The sequence below is a fragment of the Pongo abelii genome, chromosome 1 (genome assembly GCF_028885655.2).
Source record: "Pongo abelii isolate AG06213 chromosome 1, NHGRI_mPonAbe1-v2.0_pri, whole genome shotgun sequence".
Taxonomy (NCBI): domain Eukaryota; kingdom Metazoa; phylum Chordata; class Mammalia; order Primates; family Hominidae; genus Pongo; species Pongo abelii.
The window spans coordinates 874,339-899,725 of NC_071985.2; the positions used below are offsets into that span (position 1 = coordinate 874,339).

At 36.8% G+C, this 25,387-nt stretch overlaps 2 protein-coding genes across 2 annotated transcripts in view; both read right to left on the reverse strand.

Moving 5' to 3' along the window:
- LOC100452262 (olfactory receptor 2L13) overlaps positions 1 to 25,387 on the reverse strand; it is a 66,499-nt gene that overhangs the window by 33,795 nt on the left and 7,317 nt on the right. The window lies entirely within an intron of this gene.
- LOC100453006 (olfactory receptor 2L2) lies at positions 18,136 to 25,052 on the reverse strand. The gene has a single exon (XM_063724212.1). The coding sequence runs from the start codon at positions 24,933 to 24,935 to the stop codon at positions 23,997 to 23,999; it is 939 nt and encodes a 312-aa protein (XP_063580282.1). The 5' UTR covers positions 24,936 to 25,052; the 3' UTR covers positions 18,136 to 23,996.

A 25,387-nucleotide genomic window follows, 5' to 3' on the forward strand; every position in this document is an offset into this window, starting at 1 on the left:
GTGGGTCATAGCTCACTGCAGCCTTAACTTTCTGGCTCAAGCGATCCACCTGCCTCAGCTTCCTTAGTAGCTGAGATTATAGCCACATGCCACCACACCTAGTTAACTTTTATTTTTGTAGACATGAATTCTCACTATGTTGCCCAGGCTGGTTTTGAACTCTTGTCCTCAGCAATCCTTCTGTCTCTGCCTGGCAAATGCTGGGAGTGCAGACTTCAGCTGCGCCACCCAACCCATGTTTGTTCTGTCAGATTTACTTCTAAAACTGCAGCAGCCTGTCTCTCATTTTGAGAAACTTGAATGATGTTTGCACAATAGTGCCAAGTCAAACTTCTTTTGTCAGTTATCATTTTGTGGTTCATTTATTTATAAATCCAGAATGAATCCTTATTGCTATATCCCTTTAACCAAAGTCATGTTAATTCACACTCCTGATTTTCTTTTATTTTTTTTTTTTTTTTTTGAGATGGAGCCTTGCTCTGTGACCCAGGCTAGAGTGCAGTGGCGCGATCTCGGCTCACTGCAAGCTCCGCCTCCCGGGTTCACGCCATTCTCTTGCCTCAGCCTCCCGAGTAGCTGGGACTAGAGGCACATGCCACCACGCCCGGCTAATTTTTTGTATTTTTTTTAATTTTTATTTTATTATTTTTATTTTATTATTATTATACTTTAAGTTTTAGGGTACATGTGCATAATGTGCACGTTAGTTACATATGTATACATGTGCCATGCTGATGTGCTGCACCCATTAACTCGTCATTTAGCATTAGGTATATCTCCTAAAGCTATCCCTCCCCACTCCCCCCACCCCACAACAGTCCCCAGAGTGTGATGTTCCCCTTCCTGTGTCCATGTGTTCTCATTGTTCAAATCCCACCTATGAGTGAGAATATATGGTGTTTGGTATTTTGTTCTTGCGATAGTTTACTGAGAATGATGATTTCCAATTTCATCCATGTCCCTACAAAGGACATGAACTCATCATTTTTTATGGCTGCATAGTATTCCATGGTGTATATGTGCCACATTTTCTTAATCCAGTCTATCATTGCTGGACATTTGGGTTGGTTCCAAGTCTTTGCTATTGTGAATAGTGCCGCAATAAACATACGGGTGCATGTGTCTTTATAGCAGCATGATTTATAATCCTTTGGGTATATACCCAGTAATGGGATGGCTGGGTCAAATGGTATTTCTAGTTCTAGATCCCTGAGGAATCGCCACACTGACTTCCACAAGGGTTCAACTAGTTTACAGTCCCACCAACAGTGTAAAATTGATTCTTCCTACCCATGAGCATGGAATGTTCTTCCATTTCTTTGTATCCTCTTTTATTTCATTGAGCAGTGGTTTGTAGTTCTCCTTGAAGAGGTCCTTCACGTCCCTTGTAAGTTGGATTCCTAGGAATTTTATTCTCTTTGAACCAATTGTGAATGGGAGTTCACTCATGATTTGGCTCGCTGTCTGTTATTGGTGTATAAGAATGCTTGTGATTTTTGTACATTGATTTTGTATCCTGAGACTTTGCTGAAGTTGCTTATCAGCTTATGGAGACTTTGGGCTGAGACAATGGTGTTTTCTAGATATACAATCATGTCATCTGCAAACAGGGACAATTTGACTTCCTCTTTTCCTAATTGAATACCCTTGATTTCCTTCTCCTGCCTAATTGCCCTGGCCAGAACTTCCAACACTATGCTGAAAAGGAGTGGTGAGACAGAGCATCCCTGTCTTGTGCCAGTTTTCAAAGGGAATGCTTCCAGTTTTTGCCCATTCAGTATGATACTGGCTGTGGGTTTGTCATAGATAGCTCTTATTATTTTGAGATACGTCCCATCAATACCTAATTGATTGAGAGTTTTTAGCATGAAGGGTTGTTGAATTTTGTCAAAGGCCTTTTCTGCATCTATTGAGATAATCATGTGGTTTTTGTCTTTGGTTCTGTTTATATGCTGGATTACATTTATTGATTTGCGTATATTGAACCAGCCTTGCATCCCAGGGATGAAGCCCACTTGATCATGGTGGATAAGCTTTTTGATGTGCTGCTGTATTTGGTTTGCCAGTATTTTATTGAGGATTGTTGCATCAATGTTCATCAAGGATATTGGTCTAAAATTCTCTGTTTTGGTTGTATCTCTGCCCGGCTTTGGTATCAAGATGATGCTGGCCTCATAAAATGAGTTAGGGAGGATTCCCTCTTTTTCTATTGATTGGAATAGTTTCAGAAGGAATGGTACCAGTTCCTCCTTGTGCCTCTGGTAGAATTCGGCCGTGAATCCATCTGGTCCTGGACTCTTTTTGGTTGGTAAGCTATTGATTATTGCCACAATTTCAGAGCCTGTTATTGGTCTATTCAGAGATTCAACTTCTTCCTGCTTTAGTCTTGGGAGGGTGTATGTGTCAAGGAATTTATCCATTTCTTCTAGATTTTCTAGTCTATTTGTGTAGAGGTGTTTGTAGTATTCTCTGACGGTAGTTTGTATTTCTGTGGGATCAGTGGTGATATCCCCTTTATCATTTTTTATTGCATCTATTTGATTCTTCTCTCTTTTTTTCTTTATTAGTCTTGCTAGCGGTCTATCAGTTTTGTCGTTCCTTTCAAAAAACCAGCTCCTGGATTCATTAATTTTTTGAAGGGTTTTTTATGTCTCTATTTCCTTCAATTCTGCTCTGATTTTAGTTATTTCTTGCCTTCTGCTAGCTTTTGAATGTGTTTGCTCTTGCTTTTCTAGTTCTTTTAATTCTGATGTTAGGGTGTCAATTTTGGATCTTTCCTGCTTTCTCTTGTGGGCATTTATTGCTATAAATTTCCCTCTACACACTGCTTTGAATGTAGAGATTCTGGTATGTTGTGTCTTTGTTCTCGTTGGTTTCAAAGAACATCTTTATTTCTGCCTTCATTTCATTATGTACCCAGTAGTCATTCAGGAGCAGGTTGTTCAGTTTCCATGTAGTTGAGCGGTTTTGAGTGAGTTTCTTAACCCTGAGTTCTAGTTTGATTGCACTGTGGTCTGAGAGATAGTTTGTTATGATTTCTGATCTTTTACATTTGCTGAGGAGAGTTTTACTTCCAACTATGTGGTCAATTTTGGAATAGGTGTGGTGTGGTGCTGAAAAAAATGTATATTCTGTTGATTTGGGGTGGAGAGTTCTGTAGATGTCTATTAGGTCCGCTTGATGTAGAGCTGAGTTCAATTCCTGGGTATCCTTGTTAACTTTCTGTCTCGTTGATCTGTCTAATGTTGACAGTGGGGTGTTAAAGTCTCCCATTATTATTGTGTGGGAGTCTAAGTCTCTTTGTAGGTCACTCAGGACTTGCTTTATGAATGTGGGTGCTCCTGTATTGGGTGCATATATATTTAGGATAGTTAGCTCTTCTTGTTGAATTGATCCCTTTACCATTATGTAATGGCCTTCTTTGTCTCTTTTGATCTTTGTTGGTTTAAAGTCTGTTTTATCAGAGACTAGGATTGCAACCCCTGCCTTTTTTTGTTTTCCATTTGCTTGGTAGATCTTCCTCCATCCTTTTATTTTGAGCCTATGTGTGTCTCTGCACGTGAGATGGGTTTCACCGTGTTAGCCAGGATGGTCTCAATCTCCTGACCTCGTGATCCACCCACCTCGGCCTCCCAAAGTGCTGGGATTACAGGTGTGAGCTACCACACCTGGCCCTTGATTTTCAATATTCATCATCATCCATTCTCCTTTGCCTCCTTGCCTAATTCACAATACTCTAGTTAAAGCAGACCCCTTACCAAATAGGTTACACATTTTGTCTTTTCCTTGTGTAGTGCTTAGATAACATTATACATTGCTTTATGGATAATTCAAAAGAACGAATTTAGAGGAAAGTTCAATCTCCTAAATAAAAAAAGGAAACTAGAATTCTGACCGACTGCTGGGTAGAGGTGTGTTAGGAACTCTACTCCAGATAAAAGACATCAGAGAACAACTTTGCACAGTATGCCTAAAAGGACTGGAGATTTTTAGGCTTAAATATTAGTCTAGAGCCAAATATCACCAGAATTTTGAGCAAGCATAACAATATATATGAGTAAGATTCACACAGTGTGCAAACACACACAAATATGCACAATCACACATGGCATACAAATAAATACACTGAGATTATGATGATTAAAAAATGAAGAATGAATTGTTGTGATCAAAATTCATATCTTCAGAGATGTATGATATGTTATGAAATCCATGAAATAAATTTAATTTGCTATATAAAAGGATGTGACAGGTAACAATAAAGGACTTTTGAAAATTAAAAATATAATAATTGATAAAAATATTAAGTGAAAATTTCAAAAGACAAAATAAGAAAAATCAATTAGGAGGTAAAGAAAAACAACAACAATTTGAAAAGATTGCTATTTAGGAAAGATAGAAAAATCAGGGAACTCATATCGGAGGATCAATATGTGCTTAAGGGCATTCTTAGAAAAGCATATAGCAAAAGAATAGTGAAGCTAGTATTCTTAAAAAATTTTCTCTGAACTGAAATATATTAACTATTGTATTCAAATGGCATGCAAATTCACAAAAATAAGCAAGAAATACTTTCCTGAAAAATATGACATGAAAATTCTATTTCCTTGGAAAAATTTCCTAAAAATTCTGAATATTATCCAGAAGACAAAATTATAAAGTTTTTGAAATGATAAATTTCAGAAAAAAATATATGTATGATCAGGTTTTACAGTAGTTTGTATTATTTGTATTGTAGCAATAAATTCTGTAACATGAAATGATGTTGCCAACCTCTCAGTGCAGACATAAAGTGGAATGTAGTTCTGCTGTGACAATGGGAGAAGGGTAAGGAACCTGGGGGTGATGATGGAGGAGGGAGCAGGTCACTATCCATGGGGGCCTGTATCATGAGTCAAGGAATGGTATTTGAGATATAGAAAATCAAGCATTAGCAGATGAATGCATTGTCTGAAAATACATGGGCAAATGTGGGGGAAAATTGGAAAGATAATTTGAAGTCCTTGTCTTTGGGGTCAGCAAGAGTTTGTTATGTTTCTAACATTTTACCCTGTGGTCTGTTAAGACCATGTCTGTGCATTTGTTGCAGAAAACATTAAAGTGATGTAAAAATTATGTCAGAGTTGAGATTTTTAACTCACGGTCTCATCATAATAATGGAAGACTGGCAGCTTTGACTCTAAGATTGGCAACAAGACAAAAAGTCCACTTTCTCTGCATCTATTTAACACATTACTGCAAGTTCAGTCAAAACAATTAAACAAGAAAAGAAATAAAAGTTATCTTAATTCAAAAGAAAGAACTAAAATTATTTCTATTTGCATGTGACATAATTATATATGTATAAAATTTAGTATAAATAATAAATAAAATTAGCAAAATTACAGGATGCAACATCAACAACAACCAGAACCTGTTGCACTTCAATACACTAACAATGAAAAATCTGAAAATTACACTCTGATTTTATCTACAGTAGTAACAAAAAGAAATAAAACACTTAAGAATAAACCTAACCAAGGAGGTAAAAAGTTTATACAATAAAAATGACAAAGTGCTGGTTAGAGCAATTAAAGAAGACACGAATAAATGGAAATGCATCCTATATATTTATCGATTGGAAGGCTCAATACCGTTAAGATGTCAGCAATACCCAAAGTCACCCATCGATGTGCTGTATTCAAGTGACACATCTCATGTGCAAAGATGCACATAGACTCAAAATAAAGGAATAGAGGAAAATTTACCAAGCAAATGGAAAGAAGGAAAAAGAAGAGGTAGCAAACCTAGTTTCTGACAAAATAGACTTTAAACCAACAAAGGTCAAAAAAGACCAAGAAGGGCATTACACAGTGTAAAAGCGTTCAATTCAACAAACATTTCTAACCATTTTAAATATGTATGAACCCAATACAAGAGCATCCAGATTCATAAAACAAGTTCCTTGAGATCTACAAAGAGACTTAGACCCCAAAACAATAATAGTGAGAGACTTTAATACCCCACTGTCACTATTAGACAGATCCTTGAGACAGAACAATAACAAAGATATTCAGGACTTGAACTCATCTCTAGACCAAGTGGACCTGATAAATATCTACAGAACTCTCCATCCAAAAACGACAAAATATACATTTTTCTTGGCACCATATGGCACTTACTCTAAAATTGATCACATAATTGGAAGTAAAACCCTTCTCAGCAAATACAAAAGAACCGAAATCATAACGAACAGTCTCTCACACAGCAGCACAACCAAATTATAACTCAAGGTTAAAAAGCCCCCTCAAAACCACACAACTACAGGGAAATAGAACAACCTGCTTCTGAATGGCTTCTGTCTAAATAATAAAATTAAGGCATAAATGAAGAAGTTCTTTGAGACCAAAGAAAGCAAAGGGACAACTCATCAGAATCTCTGGGATGCAGAGAAATCAGTGTTAAGAGGGAAATTATAGCACTAAATTCACAAAGCAAAAAGCTAGAAAGATCTCAAATTGACACCCTAACAACACAACTAAAAGAACTAGAGAACCAAGAGCAAACAAACCCCAGAGCTAGCAGAACACAAGAAATAACCAAGATCAGAGTGGAACTGAAGGAGATGGAGACCCAAAAAACCCTTCAAAAAGTAACGATTCCAGGAGCTGGTTTTTGAAGGAAAAAAAATCAATACACTAGATAGACCATTATCAAGAATAATAAAGAAGAAAAGAGAGAAGATTCCAATGAACACAATCAGAAACAATATGGGAAATACCACCACCGACCCCACAGAAACACAAACAACCAACAGAGAATACTAAAAGCACCTCTATGCAAATAAACAGGAAAATCTAGAAGTTGATAAATTCCTGGACGCATAAACCTTCCCAACACTGAACCAGGAAGAATTTGAATCCCTGAATAGACCAATAACAAGTTCTGAAATTGAGGCCATAATAAATAGCCTACAAAAGAAAAAAAAGCCCAGGTTCAGATGGATTACAGCTGAATTCTACCAGAGGTAAAAAGAGGAGCTGTTTTCATTTCTTCTGAAGTTGTTCCAAACAATTGAAAAGCAGGGAATCCACCCCAAATCTTTTTTTTTTTTTTTTTTTGAGACAGAGTCTCACGGTCACCCAGTCTCACAATCACCCAGGTGATGGTGTCACCTACAGTGGCACAATCTCAGCTCACTGCAACCTTCACCTCCTGGGTTTAAGTGATTCACATGCCTCAGCCTCCAGAGTAGCTGGGACAACAGGCACACAACACCATGCCTGGCTAATTTTTTTGTATTTTTAGTAGAGATGAGGTTTCACCAAGTTGGCCAGGCTAGTCTTGAACTCCAGACTTCTATTGATCCACCTGCCTCAGCCTTCCAAAGTGCTGGGATTACAGGCATGAGTAACCATGGCCAGCCCACGCTATCTCATTTTATGAGGCCAGCATCATCCTGCTACCAAAACCCAGCAGAGACATAACAAAAAAAGAAAACTTCTTGCCAAGATCCCTGATGAACAATGCGATGCAAACATACTCAATATAATACTGACAAACTGAATCCAGCAGCACATCAAAAAGCTTATCCACCACAATCAAGTCAGCTTCATCCCCTGGATGCAAGCTTGTTGTACATACAGTCAAGGAATGTAATCCATCACATAAACAGAACTAAAGACAAAAACTACATGATTATCTCAGTAGACACAGAAAAGGCTTTCAATAAAATTCAACTTCCCTTCATGTTAAAAACTCTCAACAAACCAGGTATTTAAGGAACATACATCAAAATAATAAGAGCCGTTTATGACAAACCCAGAGCCAATATCGTACCGAATGGGCAAAAGCTGGAAGCATTCCCTTTGAAAATTAGCACAAGACAAGGATGCCGTCTCTCATGACTCTTATTCAATGTAGTGTTGGAAGGTTTGACCAGGGCAATCAATCAAGGGAAATAAAGAAAGGGTATTCAATTAGGAAGAAAGGAAGTCAAATTGTCTTTGTTTCAGATGACATAATTCTATCTAGAAAACCCGACTGACTCAGCCCAAAGGCTTCCTAAGCTGATAAGCAAATTTCATCAAACTCTCAGGATACAAAAATCAATGTGCAGAAATCTCAAGCAATCCTACCTACACTCCAGCAACAGACAGGCAGAAAGCCAAATCATGAATGATCTCCCATTCATAATTGCAACAAAGATAATAAAATACCTAGGAATACAGCTAACAAGGGAAGTGAAGGACCTATTCAGGAGAACTACAAACCATTGTTCAAGGAAATCACAGAGGACACGAGCAGAGGGAAAAACATTCCATACTCATGGATAGGAAGAATCAATATTGTGAAAATGGCCATACTGCCGAAAGCAATTTATAGATACAATACTATTCCAATTAAACTACCACTGATATTCTTCACAGAATTAGAAAAAAAGAACTATTTTAAAATCATATGGAGCCAAAACAGAGCTTGCATAGCCAAAGAACAAAGCTGGAGGCATCAGGCTACCCAACTGCAAACTATACTACAAAGCTACAGTAACAGAAACATATGGTACTGGTACAAAAACAAGCACATAGACCTATGGAACAGAATGGAAAACTCAGAAATAAAACTGAACATCTACAACCATCTGATCTTCAACAAACTGAACAAAAACAAGCAATGGGGAAAGGATTCCCTATTTAATAAATGGTGCCGGGAGAACTGGCTAGCCATATACAGAAAATTGAAACTGGATTCCTTCCTTACACCTTATACAAAAATTAACTCAAGATGGATTAAAGACTGAAATGTAAAACCCAAAACTATAAAAGCCCTAGAAGAAAATCTAGGCAATATCATTCAGGAAGTAGGCATGGGCAAGGATTTTATGACAAAGACTCCAAAAGCGATTGCAACAATAGCAAAAATTGACAAATGGGATCTAACTAAACTAAAGAGCTTCTACACAGCAACCAAAACTATCACCAGAATGAATAGACAACCTACAGAATGGGAGAGAATTATTGCAATCTATCTATCTGACAAAGGTCTAATACCCAGAATCTACAAAAAACTTAAGCAAATTTACAAGAAAAGAACAAACAACCCCATTAAAAAGTGGGGAAAGGATATGAACAGACATTTCTCAAAAAAAGACATGCATGCAGCCAACAAACATATTTTTAAAAGCACAACATCACTGATCATTAGATAAATGCAAATCAAAACCATAATTAGATACCATCTGGGCCAATCAGAATGTCAATTATTAAAAAGTCAAAAAACAACAGATGCTGGTGAGACTGTGAAATAGGAATAGGAATGCTTTTACACTGTTGGTGGGAATGTAAATTAGTTCACCCATCATGGAAGACAGTGTGGCAATTCCTCAAAGACTTAGAACTGGAAATACCATTTGATCCAGCATTCCCATTACTGGGTGTATACCCAAAGGAATATAAATTATTCTACTATAAAGGTACCAGCCTGTGTATGTTCATTGCAGCACTATCCATAATAGCAAAAACATGGAATCAACCCAAATGCCCATTAATAATAGACTGGATAAAGGAACTGTGGTACATATACACAATGGAATACTATACAGCCATAAAAAAGAACAAGGTCATGTCCTTTGCAAGGACATGGATGAAGCTGGAAGCCATTATCCTCAGCAAACTAATGCAGGAATAGAAACCAAACACTGCATATTCTCACTTATAAGTGTGAGCTCAACAATGAGAACATATTGACACAGGAAGAGAACAACACTTACTGGGGCCCGTTGTGGGAGGGCGGTGGAGGGGAGAGCATTAGGGAAAAGAGCTAATGCATGCTGGGCTTAATACCTAGGTGATGGATTGATAGGTGCAGCCAACCACCATGGCACCCATGAAACAAAACTGCTCTTCCCGCACATATACCCTGGAACTTAAAAACAAACACAAAATAATTATTTAAAATAATAATAATAAAGTACATGAAGCCAAAAAAAATTAGTGGAATCTCTATCAAAATTAAAATGATAAATCTTTATTTTTCAGAAACAGAAAAGCCCATTCTAAAATTTACGTGAATCTTAAAGGATCCTCAGTAGTCAAAAAATCTTGAGTTTTCTGGAAAAAGAGGAACATTTAAAGACTCATACAATCTGATTTTTTTTTTTTTTTTGAGATGGTAGCTTGCTCTGTCACCCAGGCTGGAGTACAGTGGCACCATCTCAGGTGACTGCAAGCTCCACCTCCCAGATTCACACCATTCTCCTGCCTCAGCCTCCTGAGTAGCTGGGACTACAGGCGCCCGCCACCACACCTGGCTAATTTTTTTGTATTTTTAGTAGGGAGATGGGGTTTCACCTTGTTAGGCAGGATGCTCTCAATCTCCTTACTTCAGGATCTGCCCACCTAGGCCTCCCAAAGTGCTGGGATTACCAGCGTGAACCACTGTGCCTAGACATACACTTTCTGATTTTAAAACTTACTCAAAGCTATAGTAATCAAAACAATGTGGCAATGGCACAAAGCCAGACATATAGCTCAACAGAATAAAATAGAGTCAAGAAATAGCCTTTCATATACATGGTAACCTTTTTTCAAAAAGGAGCTAAGTCCACTCAGTGGAGATGGAACAGTCTTTTCAATAAATGGTGTTTGGAAAAGTGCATATTTACATTCAAGATATTGAAGTTGGATGTTTACTCTATACCATATTGAAACATTAAGTCAAAATGAATAAAAAACCTAAATGCAAGAGATAAAACTATAAATAATAGTTGGTGAAAATGTCAAATAATAAAGGCACTGTGGAAAATGATACAGATGCTTCTCAACTTGCAGTGGAGTTTCACCTTTATAAATCCACCATAATTGAAAAAATTATAAGTAAAAATGCATTTAATATCCAGATAAACTCATCATAATGTCAAAAACTGCAAGTCAAAGTATCATATGTCCAGGTATTCCTCAACTTACAATGTGGTTATGTTCCTATAAACTCATCATAAAGTCAAAAATCATCAAATTATTGTAAATCTAGAACCATCTGCATAGTAATTCCTCCAAAATTTAAACATAGAATGAGTATATGATCCAACAATTTCAGTTCTGAATGAAATAAATAAAATAATAAATAAATAAATAAAATAAAAGCAGACACCTGAACAGATATTTTTGGATTTTTTTTTAATTCAGGAAGTACATTAGTGGTTTGTTACATGGATACGCTCTGTGATGCTGAGGTTTGGGCTTCTGTTGAACCCTTCAGCAAAATAATGAACATAGTACAAATAGGTAGCTTTTCAACCCTTGCCTCCTCCCTCACTCTCCTCTTTTGGAGTCCCCAGTGTCTACTGTTCCCATCTTTATGTCCATGTGTACCCAGTGCTTAGCTCCCACTTATACCTGAGAACATGTAGTATTTGTTATTCTGTTTTTGCATCAAACAAATATTTCTATTCCCATGTTCATAGCAACACTATTCACAATAGCCCAAAGGCAGAAACAAAGCTAGTGGTCATCTACAGAGAAATCAATATAAATATAGAAATCAATATAAATATAAATATAAATATAAATATTTACAGTTTTTAAAAGCGAAGAAATTTTGACACATGCTACAACATGGATGAAGCTTGAATACGTTATGCTAAGTGAAATAAGCCTGTCACAAAAAGACAAATATTGTAAGAGTTCACTTACATGAAGTACCCACAGCAGTGAAATTCACAGACACAGAAAGTAGAATGGTGGACCCCGGAGGATGGGGGAAGGGAGACAAGGAGAGTAATTGTTTAACAAGAACAAAGTGTTACTTAGAGACAATGAAACTGTTTTGGGGATAGGTGCATGGTAGTGATATATAATCTCCTGTGTAAATCAAGTTGAGGATGTACATATTCAGTATAATAATTACAATTCTCCAAACACTGCCCAAGTTTCTAATGAAGAACCTATTACTAACTTTTGAAGTCAAAAAGCATCATTGCGTTGCATGGATCTCTTTCCTATCCTTCAATTTAGAGTTGAAAGTAAGATGAAGAAAGTAACCTAATTTAATGATTCATATATTCAGAGAAGACAAAGATTTTTCAAACATAGTCTCATTAACATAAGGAAGAAAAACTGAATCACAAGATTTGAAGAGAGTTATTCATGACTGTGCAATGACCTAGTGACAGAGTTGGAAACCAAGGAGGACAGTCCTCTTGAGTCCAGATACTGCAGTTTTCCACTGAGGCACAGATTTTACTCACTATATTTTCCTCACCTTTGATCAAAGCTATTCTCAAAGAAAAATCATTATTCATCACAAAATAAAGCTGGTCTCCTTAAAGTTGGTATGATCATTTGCATAGGTGCAGAAAATGTAAGGATTTACCAAAAAAAAAAAAGAGAGAGAGAAAAGAAAAGAAAAAGCTGGGGAGGCAGGGACACAAGTTGGCTTTGCTGGAAGTTTTATAAGAAATCAGACTGAAGTTTTAAAGGTCTCCAAAATCCGAGACACTCTTTATGGAGTTTTCCAGAATCTGGGTTACTTCCTCTCTTCTGAAGCGATATCTAAAATATGCTAAAGTTCTGAATCTCTGAAACTTCCAGAAAGTGATTGCCCTTATTTACACATAGGGCTGGGAAACAGTAAAACAGTTGACAGGGTCAGTTTCACTGCAAAGGCTGCAAACTCATTGACTCCATGAGTCAACCTTAATTCCTTAAAACAAGCTGTCTGTACCTGAATCTGCATGTCTATAGTAAGAATTATTTCACATTGACAACACTTGTCTAGAATGTCAATCAGATGACACAGAAGAGTGTCTTCTGCAGTATAGACAAGGACAGCCCTCCACAGCATCCTGACGTGGAATCCTATAGGAGATTCCTCCTTCCTTCAAGTTCCTCCACAATAGATTCTCCTAAGAAGAGACACGGTACATAATGTTGTACTTAACTGACTTAGGAATAACTGATCTGATTTAATATTTACACAATGTATATTTGTAATTGTTGAGAAGGGTATGAAGTTGGAGAACCATAACTCTTTAAGGTGTAAAGGAGTAAAGAATGTAAAGTGAATATTTGCTTGTGTGTATGTGTGCTTCCAAGTCACATCCTGCCATTGATGTACATCAATGGCACATCACGATGGTGCATCAGCTCTCACAGATAGATACATAGGTAAGTGGGCAGACAGACATTTCCATGGCTGGACAGAAACTGATTATGAAAGTATATCTTTTGACTGTTATTTTGGAATGAGGATGTGCTTACTCTGCTTCACTTTGTAAGTTCACAGGACAGAGACTCCATTTAAAAGTAAATCGAATTCTAGCTCTTACAATTACTAAAAATGTAAGCTTTTGTTGATGAATGTCTGACCCTGTATCCTATAATTACAACAGGGGGAAGAATCCATGGGTTATTAGGAGCTGTGACATACTGACTGTGTATTACTTGACTGGGTGTATCACTTGACTGGGTGTATCACTGAAGAGAACTTGCAAGTTTCAGCATCTTCATCATTATCATTGCCGGCATCATCAACATAATCACTATAGCTTAGATTCACACACTTGTTATCCACTATGACTATAGAATAATATAGCCTTCACATTGATTCCATATACTCTGCTCATTTTCTTCTCACAAAAACTCTGCATGGTTGTTAAAGCAGATTTTCTATAATTTTGCTGGAAGTTTACCTTGTGTCCCAAAAGAAAAAATAAATACATTGTAAAAGTTAAAAGCACAAAACACTACAATTTGGATCAAATTGTGTGTAAAAACAAAATCTAGATAACCATAGCACAGCTACTAATCGTATGGTTACCTTCATTATTGATTTCCAGAAGAATGTCCTTCTTTTAAGAAATATATCATTGCACTGCAGACTAGTGATTTTAACCATTCTCATTGTACCTTTACTTTAATGCCCCTTTAACATTTTTATGCAAAAACAACACTAATACTTTCCAGGTATTTCATTAGAAAGATTGGATTCATATAAGGTAAAATACAAAGTGAGAAGCAGCAATAAGATTACAATGAGAATCATATAATCACTCATCATTCATGGCAAAAGAAATCAAACCAAAATAGCACAAAACACCAGCCAAGTAGGAACAAGGAAATGCTGCCCCTACAACCATTGTGAATATGGGTTCTTTAATTTCACTTGAGCTCATAAAAGCATAGTCTAATATAATGTATCCCTGTCTCTTCCATTAACCATCATTTCCCTTCCCATCCAGAAAACACATTTATGAATTAGCTTCAAAACCACTTTTGGTTGCCTGCATTTCATACTCCAAGATTTCTGCTGAATGGTTTTATAGAAAGTACAGTCATTAGTGCTGAAATTCACCTCAGTTCTATTTCTGAACAAAGTTCTCTTAAGCACTTGCCACAGTTCCTTCTTCCCCATAATCAATAAAAATTTAAAAATACAATTATAATTAGTACTTTCATTATTTCCTCATTTCCAAATACTCACTGCCTTGCTTAGCTGACAGCAGTCCTACAGTCATCATAGAAGCAAATTCTTGGTTTTTAAAGAAATGTATATATTGGTTTTTCATCCCTACACATGAGATTTCAGAGACCTCCATGGGGATTCAGTAGCAATCATGAATCCAGTCCTTCTTTACCTGGAGAATGAGATTAACAGTTGTTTTGCTGGTATTCACTGGGGATTGTCCACTGAGACTTTGGACATTCTAGGCTGAGTCACTAACACAGAGGATGGCCTTAGTTCAAGGTTCAGAAATGAGTTCTGATCATGTATTTAGATGTTTCAAGGCATGTCAAGAGTAAACTCAATGGAGAAAGAAACAAATATATTTATTCACATTATGTCAATGTTACTGTGTTTCTAAATTTTATGAAACCCTATAGTTTGAATGTCGTTATTCAGGCATCCACAGTAACAATGTATCTGCATACATTAATTTCTTTCTCAGTTTGGTTTATATTGGCAATTAGATTTAAACCACTAAAATATAATGAGGTTAATTTAATAGAAACACATAAGTAGTAATTATTAAAATATCGCATACATGGGAGTTATCTATTAACAAATTTTGGGTATTATACATGTTCAAATTGTTTCTTTTCATTTGGAAATGCTCATTAAACTAAAAAGCTATTTTCTCCTATTAAATTAGATGACCTAATGATGTTACTACTCCCATTTTATTAATATTTAGAAAATATTTATTAATTGAATTTTTATTCAGTACAGTACTTTAAATGTTCTTGAATTTCTTTTTTTATTATTATAATACTTTAAGTTTTAGGGTACATGTGCACAATGTGCAGGTTAGTTACATATGTATACATGTGCCATGCTGGTGTGCTGCACCCATTAACTCGCCATTTAGCATTAGGTATATCTCCTAATGCTATCCCTCTCCCTTCCCCCAACCCCACAACAGTCCCCAGAGTGTGATGTTCCCCTTCCTGTGTCCATGTGTTCTCATTGTTCAATTCCCATCTATGAGTGAGAACATGTGGTGTTTGGTTTTTTGTCCTTGCGATAGTTTACTGAGAATGATGATTTCCAATTTCATCATGTCTCTACAAAGGACATGAACTCATCCTTTTTTATGGCTGCATAGTATTCCATGGTGTATATGTGCCACATTTTCTTAATCCAGTCTATCATTGTTGGACATTTGGGTTGGTTCCAAGTCTTTGCTATTGTGAATAGTGCCGCAATAAACATACGTGTGCATGTGTCTTTATAGCAGCATGATGTATAGTCCTTTGGGTATATACCTAGTAATGGGATGGCTGGGTCAAATGGTATTTCTAGTTCTAGATCCCTGAGGACTCGCCACACTGACCTCCACAATGGTTGAACTAGTTTACAGTCCCACCAACAGTGTAAAAGTGTTCCTATTTCTCCACATCCTCTCCAGCACCTGTTTCCTGACTTTTTAATGATTGCCATTCTAACAGGTGTGAGATGGTATCTCATTGTGGTTTTGATTTGCATTTCTCTGATGACCAGTGATGATGAGCCTTTTTTCAAGTGTTTTTTGGCTGCATAAATGTCTTCTTTTCAGAAGTGTCTGTTCATATCCTTTGCCCACTTTTTGATGGGGTTGTTTGTTTGTTTCTTGTAAATTTGTTGGAGTTCATTGTAGATTCTGGATATTAGCCCTTTGTCAGATGAGTAGGTTGCGAAAATTTTCTCCCATTCTGTAGGTTGCCTGTTCACTCTGATGGTAGTTTCCTTTGCTGTGCAAAAGCTCTTTAGTTTAATTAGATCCCATTTGTCAATTTTGGCTTTATTGCCATTGCTTTTGGTGTTTTAGACATGAAGTCCTTGCCCATGCCTATGTCCTGAATGGTAATGCCTAGGTTTTCTTCTAGGGTTTTTATGGTTTTAGGTCTAACGTTTAAGTCTTTAATCCACCTTGAATTAATTTTTGTATAAGGTGTAAGGAAGGGATCCAGTTTCAGCTTTTTACATATGGCTAGCCAGTTTTCCCAGCACCATTTATTAAATAGGGAATCCTTTCCCTATTGCTTGTTTTTCTCAGGTATGTCAAAGATCAGATAGTTGTAGATATGCGGCGTTATTTCTGAGGGCTCTGTTCTGTTCCATTGGTCTATATCTCTGTTTTGGTACCAGTACCATGTTGTTTTGGTTACTGTAGCCTTGTAGTATAGTTTGAAGTCAGGTAGTGTGATGCCTCCAGCTTTGTTCTTTTGGCTTAGGATTGAATTGGCAATGCAGGCTCTTTTTTGGTTCCATATGAACTTTAAAGTAGTTTTTTCCAATTCTGTGAAGAAAGTCATTGGTAGCTTGATGGGGATGGCACTGAATATATAAATTACCTTGGACAGTATGGCCATTTTCACTATATTGATTCTTCCTACCCATGAGCATGGAATGTTCTTCCATTTGTTTGTATCCTCTTTTATTTCATTGAGCAGTGGTTTATAGTTCTCCTTGAAGAGGTCCTTCACGTCCCTTGTAAGTTGGATTCCTAAGTATTTTATTCTCTTTGAAGCAGTTGTGAATGGGAGTTCACTCATGATTTGGCTCTCTGTTTGTCTGTTATTGGTGTATAAGAATGCTTGTGATTTTTGTACATTGATTTTGTATCCTGAGACTTTGCTGAAGTTGCTTATCAGTTTAAGGAGATTTTGGGCTGAGATGATGGTGTTTTCTAGATATACAATCATGTCATCTGCAAACAGGGACAATTTGACTTCCTCTTTTCCTAATTGAATACCCTTGATTTCCTTCTCCTGCCTAACTGCCCTGGCCAGAACTTCCAACACTATGCTGAATAGGAGTGGTGAGAGAGGGCATCCCTGTCTTGTGCCAGTTTTCAAAGGGAATGCTTCCAGTTTTTGCCCATTCAGTATGATATTGGCTGTGGGTTTGTCATAGATAGCTCTTATTATTTTGAGATACGTCCCATCAATACCTAATTGATTGAGAGTTTTTAGCATGAAGGGTTGTTGAATTTTGTCAAAGGCCTTTTCTGCATCTATTGAGATAATCATGTGGTTTTTGTCTTTGGTTCTGTTTATATGCTGGATTACATTTATTGATTTACGTATGTTGAACCAGCCTTGCATCCCAGGGATGAAGCCCACTTGATCATGGTGGATAAGCTTTTCGATGTGCTGCTGGATTTGGTTTGCTAGTATTTTATTGAGGATTTTTGCATCAATATTCATCAAGGATATTGGTCTAAAATTCTCTTTTTTGGTTGTGTCTCTGCCAGGCTTTGGTATCAGGATGATGCTGGCCTCATGAAATGAGTTAGGGAGGATTCCCTCTTTTTCTATTGATTGGAATAGTTTCAGAAGGAATGGTACCAGTTCCTCCTTGTACCTCTGGTAGAATTCGGCTGTGAATCCGTCTGGTCCTGGACTCTTTTTGGTTGGTAAGCTATTGATTATTGCCACAATTTCAGAGCCTGTTATTGGTCTATTCAGAGATTCAATTTCTTCCTGGTTTAGTCTTGGGAGGGTGTATGTGTCGAGGAATTTATCCATTTCTTCTAGATTTTCTAGTTTATTTGCATAGAGGTGTTTGTAGTATTCTCTGATGGTAGTTTGTATTTCTGTGGGATCGGTGGTGATATCCCCTTCATCATTTTTTATTGCATCTATTTGATTCTTCTCTCTTTTTTTCTTTATTCGTCTTGCTAGCGGTCTATCAATTTTGTTGATCCTTTCAAAAACCAGCTCCTGGATTCATTAATTTTTTGAAGGGTTTTTTTGGTCTCTATTTCCTTCAGTTCTGCTCTGATTTTAGTTATTTCTTGCCTTCTGCTAGCTTTTGAATGTGTTTGCTCTTGCTTTTCTAGTTCTTTAATTGTGATGTTAGGGTGTCAATTTTGGATCTTTCCTGCTTTCTCTTGTGGGCTTTTAGTGCTATAAGTTTCCCTCTACACACTGCTTTGAATGTGTCCCAGAGATTCTGGTATGTTGTGTCTTTGTTCTCGTTGGTTGAAAGAACATCTTTATTGAATTTCTTACTGTTTCTAGCAAATGAGCTAATTATATCATCTACCTGAGAAAAGTGATATTGGTTCATTTTAATTTTTTTGAATTTTAAAACTATTTGAATTTTTTAAACATGTATTAATTGATAAATTATACTTTGACATATATTGATATATATTTTGACTTATATTTATTGTGATATACATATTTTGATATGTATAGGCTAGTCAGGTGAAGCAGCGGGAGTGGAGAAGGAACCCAGAAACCTGTAACTAGTTGTGATCAATTAGGTGTAAACACCACTACATTCCGACCAGACAATTTAATTTACTGATGCATGTATATGTTTTATAATTATCCAATCAGCATAGTTAGTGTACAGTCTTGGCAAGGACAATTTCCTGACAGTCAAAGTGTGCAGATGTTTCAATATTCGTGTATTTGAAAAGCTGAAGAATTCCTTTGTTAAGTTTACAACCGTGACTTTTAACATAATAGTAGGTGCCATTCCTAGTGCAACCAGGGAACTGTTTCCACATCTTCAAAAGACAGAAGACAAAACCTATTTGTGCTTCAAGAGGAGGTAAGAATCCTTATTTGATGCGGGAAGACAGACTTCAAGGGAATTTCTGTAAAAAAGAAAGACTTTTAGGTTTACCTCAAAACTATGCACTAGGGTCAAGTATACATTTGGATATGAGTCAGCAACTTACTCTTGAAATACCCTACTTCTCCCTGAGAGTGTTCTGGAAGCAGGAATTGACTATTTCATACATCTACAGTAGAAAGCACAAAACCAAGCATAGAGTAGGTCAAAACTTGGTTTATTCTGAAAGAAGAGACTAGAATGAGGAATGTAAATAAAACTGAGCTGTTTATTTTGCATTTTTAGATGTCTGTGTTCAGTGCATTTGAATTATTCATTAAATCACATAGTTCTTTAAATCTGTAATCATATTTACTTATTAAGAAACCCCATTCTATGTCCCAAAGATACAAGATTCAGATGATAACCATTTATGTCAAATCTGTTGTAAAAGAGCAAGAGACAGTGGCACAGGCCTGTCATTCCACCTATGGGGAGACTGAGGCAGGAGGATTGTTACAGGCCCACAGGATTCAATTGCCCATGAAGTGGTAGCAGACCAAAACACCAAAACAATGGGAGTTGCAGCAGAGAAAGTTTAACAATCGTAGGTCAGCTGAAGGAGGAAGAGAAAGGGAGCCTCAAATAAGCCTTCTGGAGACACTTGGGGATGGCATTTTTAAGGAGTCTGGATGCGTGATGAGCTAAATTGTGGGGATTGCTGATTGGTGGAGAAATGAATGGTGATGTCATGAGACAGGGAGATGAAGACGCTGCATCCTGTACCGAGTCAGTTTCTTAGACAAGTTAACTTTCAGCAACCACCATTCTACTCTCTGTTTCTATGTATTCCATTTATTTTTAGGCCCGATATATAAGTGAGATCATGTAATATTTTTCTTTTTGTGTCTGAAAGCCAATCTGGATTGAAGGACAGAAAAAAGAGAAACTGATATTGCACTGGCAGGCTACAATCTTGGTAACATAATTATTGTCCACTCGTTTTGTCAGAGGCTTTTGAACCAGAGCGACCCCATCTTGAGTGAGGACTGGAAAATTAGCCTGGGACTTGCTGAGCTGCATTCCTAAAAGTTTGGTATTCCTAGAAATTTTGGTATTCTGAGCCTTTAGATGTTTAGGGCTAAGGAAAGAGATTGACAATGTTTACTAAAAAAACCCAGACTTGGGAGTGTCCAGATATCCCGATGTCTTAAGAACAAAGGCATTCTTAATTTTTCTTTAAAGATAATAATATTGATTCTTGAAAAATATACTAATTAAGAAAAATTCACAGTAGCCAAAAGGCAGAAGAAACCCAAATGTCCACTGATGAATATGGATAAACAAAATATTTCACAGAATGAAATAGTATTAGTCTTAACAAGTAGGAGGGGTTCCTATCACATGCTACAACATGGATAAACCTTGAGGACATGATGCTAAGTGACACAAGCCTGTCATAAAAAGGCAGATACTGAATGACTCCAATTATATGAGGTACTTAAGAGTAGTCAAATTCATGGAAACAGAAAAAAGGTGGTTTCCAGGGGCTGGGGGGGGAGAAGCAAAGGGGAGTTGTTTAACGGGTATAGAGTTTCAGCTTGAGAAGATGAAAAAGTTCTGGAGATCTGTTTCACAACAATGTGAATATACTTAACTCTACTGAACTGCACACCTAAAAATGGTTAAGATGGTAATTTTATGTTATGTGTTTTTTACCACAATAAAAAATGCATATATAATTTTTTAAAAAATCAAAAAAAAAAAAAGAAAATTAATCCTTTATCACAAACCTTGTAGCAGAACACATCTCCTCATGCTCTTTTTTATTCTATATATGAACAAGTATTGTACCTAGGGTGGACACTTCCTCTTACTTTCGGGAATGCCCTACTCTGTCTGTGGAGTAGCTGTTCTTTCACCACTTTGCCTTCTTAATAAACTTGTTTTTGCTTTGCACTGCAGACCTGCACTGAATTCTTCCTTGCGCAAGATCCACGAACCCTCTTTTGGGATCTGGATCGGGACCCCTTTCGAGTAAGTTTCACAAACTCTTTCATGTCAAATCTATCTATCTGCCTCTCTTGCAACTCCATTCAATGTCTGTCCAAATAGGGCCACCAGAATTTGTTGGCCCACTTGAGAAATACAAAACAAATCATGTCTATCTACTATTTTCTTCTCCCAGGAATATTTCTCCAAGTATCATGCATATAACAAACTTCTCACATATTCCATACCTCCTTCATATCGGCCCACGTAAATCGATAAATCTGTGGCTGTGGTACTGTTGGCTCAACATATAGCGTATAATTTATTTACTATTCTTTATGTATCTGAACTCTCTTTTGACATGCCTCAGAGAGCAAACATTTCATTGTCTCTGATAGAACTCACTTACTTCCCTACCTGACTTTCAGCTATGGCTATGGTATATAGGTGGAGTCTTTATTAGATTTTTTGATCCCAGATTTTAACATGGGAATGTGTAGCTCAAAGCAGCAGGGCAGGTGCAAATCCTCTAAGGCTACATGGACACCACAGAAATAAATTCACCAAGTTTCTAGGGCTGTGAATGGCACCCAGAAGGAGCAAGAGTGGTGACCTCACAGAACTCATTATCAAGCACATATTGGAAACTGCTCATAGTGGCAGATTTTCATACCTTACTCGTGTCCATTTTTTGGAGATTTGGCAAGCCTTCGCATTTTTTTTAAATATTATATTTTCAGTTTAAATCACATTGATTTTTGTTGTTTTTAGTTAAGAATCTTAGCTGATAATATCAAATTTCAAATTCTATTTTGATTTAGTTTGAAAAACTTCAGTGAAGAAAGGATGAGGACCTGGAGTAAGGCAGTGATTATAAAATATGAAAAAGAGAGTTTTAAAATATTAATGTAGATAAGATTGATAAAATATTAAGATTAGTTGTATTCATTACAATGAAAGAACAAAAGGCCTAAGTTAACTTGCAGTTGCCATATTGTCTCATCATTTTATGTGACATGTGATTGTCTGTGTCCCTCACAATGTAGTAAGTGCTTGATAAGTACTCATCTTTTATTTTATTGTCTTTTATTCATGTGAGATTAGGAAAATCTTTCAACATCAGGCAACTGCTACCTTTTCTCATGTTATTATGACATTCTCATGCAGTTCTAATGATGAGAAATTCTACTTAAATTAAATTAGGGGAGAAGAAAGTCATACATATTTGCCATTCTATAAGTCAAAATTTAAATTATTCAGTACTCTATTAAACTTTAAATGCTTAATTGGTATGAGTATATCCAGATCCATATTTGTATCTCCTATTCAAATGTTAATGTTCTTGTTTGAAAATGATTATTCCAATTGTAGTACAGATGACCCTAGGACAATGTGGAGATTAGGGTCGCTGACCCCATGCAGTAGAATATGCATATAACTTTGAACTCCCCAAAACCTAACTACTGATATCCTACTGTTGACAGGAAGCCTTACAAATAACATAAGTAGTCAATTAACTCATATTTTGTATCTTATATGTCTTATATGCTCTATTCTTACAGTAAAGTGAGCTAGAAAAAGAATATCTTAATGAGAAAATCGTCGGAAAGAGAAAATATGTTTACTATTTAGGGAGAGAGGTTTGTCATAACGTTCTTCATCATTGTCTTCACGTTGAGTGGGCTGAGGAGGAGGAAGAGGAGGAGAGGTTGTCCTTGTCTCAGAAGTGCTGGAGGCGGAACAAAATCCACAAGTAAGTGGACCTGTACAGTTCAAATCTGTGTTGTTCAAGGACCAACCGCACATCAGTCATTCACCACTGCTGTCACTTGGATAATATGAGGCTCTTCTTACTTGCTCATTCTACATTCCTTCTTGCCTCCTATCCTCAGAGATAAAAGAGTTTCTCAGGAATGGGATCTTCTGGAGAGCAATGGCCTTTCACTCAGAGAATGGACCTAAGCAGATAACCTTTATGAAATAATGTTGATCCTTTTAGGCAAATGCCTAAGCAGGTATAAAAATAGTGGAGCAGAGGAGCTGATCCCATTCCAAGCTGAATAGTCCTGTTGATTTATGAGAAGAGTAAGTGGAAATAAAATTCTGCAGAAGAGAATGTCTTGCATGAAAATACCTATGGCTACTGAGGAGGCAAATCTTGAGTGTGTTGTGATGTGACTGAGGAATAGTTCAAATAACCTACTCCACACTCAACTCTATAGTCTAAGAGGGTCTATAGACTGTAACTTCTATAGAACTTCTTATAGAGAAACTCTTGTTTTTCTAAAGCGAAATTGGCTGCTCCATAAACATAATTATTTATCCTCATGTAAACTTATTAGTAAAACATTACTTTAGGAAAAAGAAAATATACACACCAGTTGAGAGTAAATAAAAACTATTTAATATTCAATTAGATTCAGTAATCTTAAATAATTTGTTATTTTTGTCTTATTTTTATAATAATGGGAGAGAAACAACTATTATGTAATTATTATGCTGAATGATATGATTAGTTTGGACCTTTATTGCTTTGATTTCTACATGTTAATGAAACCCTGTTGCCCACAATTTAGTAGAAAATATATGACCTATATTTGATTAAAAAAAAAAAACAGGCAGGACGTGGTGGCTCACACCTGTAATCCCAACTAACTAAGGAGGGTAGGCAGGAGAATCACTTGAACCCAGGAGGCAGAGGTTGTGGTGAGCTGAGATTGCGCCATTTCACTCAAGCCTGGGCAACAAGAGCCAAAATCCATTAAAAAGACAAACAAACAAACAAAAAAACACACACAAACAAAATCAAAATAGATGTCTTAGAATATGCATTATAATATTGTCAAGACTAAATTAAAAGACAAATCTTCTAGATTAACTTCCGTTTGACACACTGGGCATGTAATAATGCTTCTCTTCACTGCTGTACACTACTAAGTTGATATGAACCTAGTGCTTTGACTCTAAGACAGAATGTATGTCTACATTTTCACAGAGAAGATTTTCTGAATCACTCGTGTCAGGGCCCCCATCACCTCCTTGTTTCTCAGGCTGTAGATGATGGGGTTGAGCATTGGGGTGAGGATGGTGTAGAAGACAGCCAGAACCTTGTCCTCTGTTGGAGATCGCAGGGATCTTGGACGTAGATAGGTATAAGCAAAGGGTGCATAGTAGAAAGTCACTACAGTGAGATGGGTGCTACAGGTCGAATAGGCCTTCTTTCTCCTTTCTGCAGAGCGCATACGGTAGACAGCAAGGAGAACCCAGCCATAGGAACATGCAATACCAATGAAAGGAAACACAAGAAAGATGGTGCTGCTCAAAAACACTGTGCTCTCATAGACCCAGGTATCTGTGCAGGCTAGTGTCAACATAGCTGGAACATCACAGAAAAAATGATTGATGGCTCTGGACTTGCAATATGGGATATGGAGTGCATATACTGTGTGAGCACAAGAGTTGATAGAGCTTATCATCCAAGATCCTGTTATCATCAGCACACACACACTTTTGCTTATACGGATGGGATACTGTAGAGAAAAGCAAATGGCCACATAACGATCATAGGCCATTGATGTCAGGAGCAGCGCTTCTGCAACTGCTAAAGTCAAGAAGAAGAAACTCTGAATCCCACATCCAATGAAGGAGATAGACTTGTTTCCATACAGAAAATCATAAACCATCTTTGGAACAATGGTGGAGATGTAATTTAGGTCAATGAGTGAGAGCTGACTAAGTAGGAAATACATGGGTGTGTGGAGATGGACGTCCAAGAAGATGAGAAGAATCATGGATAGGTTTCCAATTAGAGCCATTAGGAAAATGAGAACAATGAGGGTGAAGAGGAAAAGGCCAATTCTTGATTGTAGGAACAGCCCCAATAAGATGAAATCAGTTGATGTTTGATTGTAATTTTCCATGGGGCATTCCTACAATCCATCCTTAAGGGAGACAAAAGGGTAAATTAAGCACAGTAATTCACTTTTATCCATAGCAGCTGCATTCCAAGACCCCCAGTGGATGCCTGAAACTGGGGTTGATACTGAACCCTATATACACTATTTTTATATCGATAAATACATATTGTAAACTTTAATTTATACATTAGGCAAGGAAGAGATTAACAAAAATAACTACAAATAAAATGGAACAATTACAACTATATACTGTAATAAAACTTATGTGAACGCAATCTATATTTTTGTCTTTCAAACCATCTTACTGAAAAAGTGCTCATTTTTCTTGTGATGACAAAATGCTTCATGGGAAGACAAAATGTCTACATGATGAGATAAAGTGAGGGGAACAATGCAGGCACTGTGATGCAAAATTGGGCTATGACTGAAAACCAATTGAAAATTTATGAACTGTT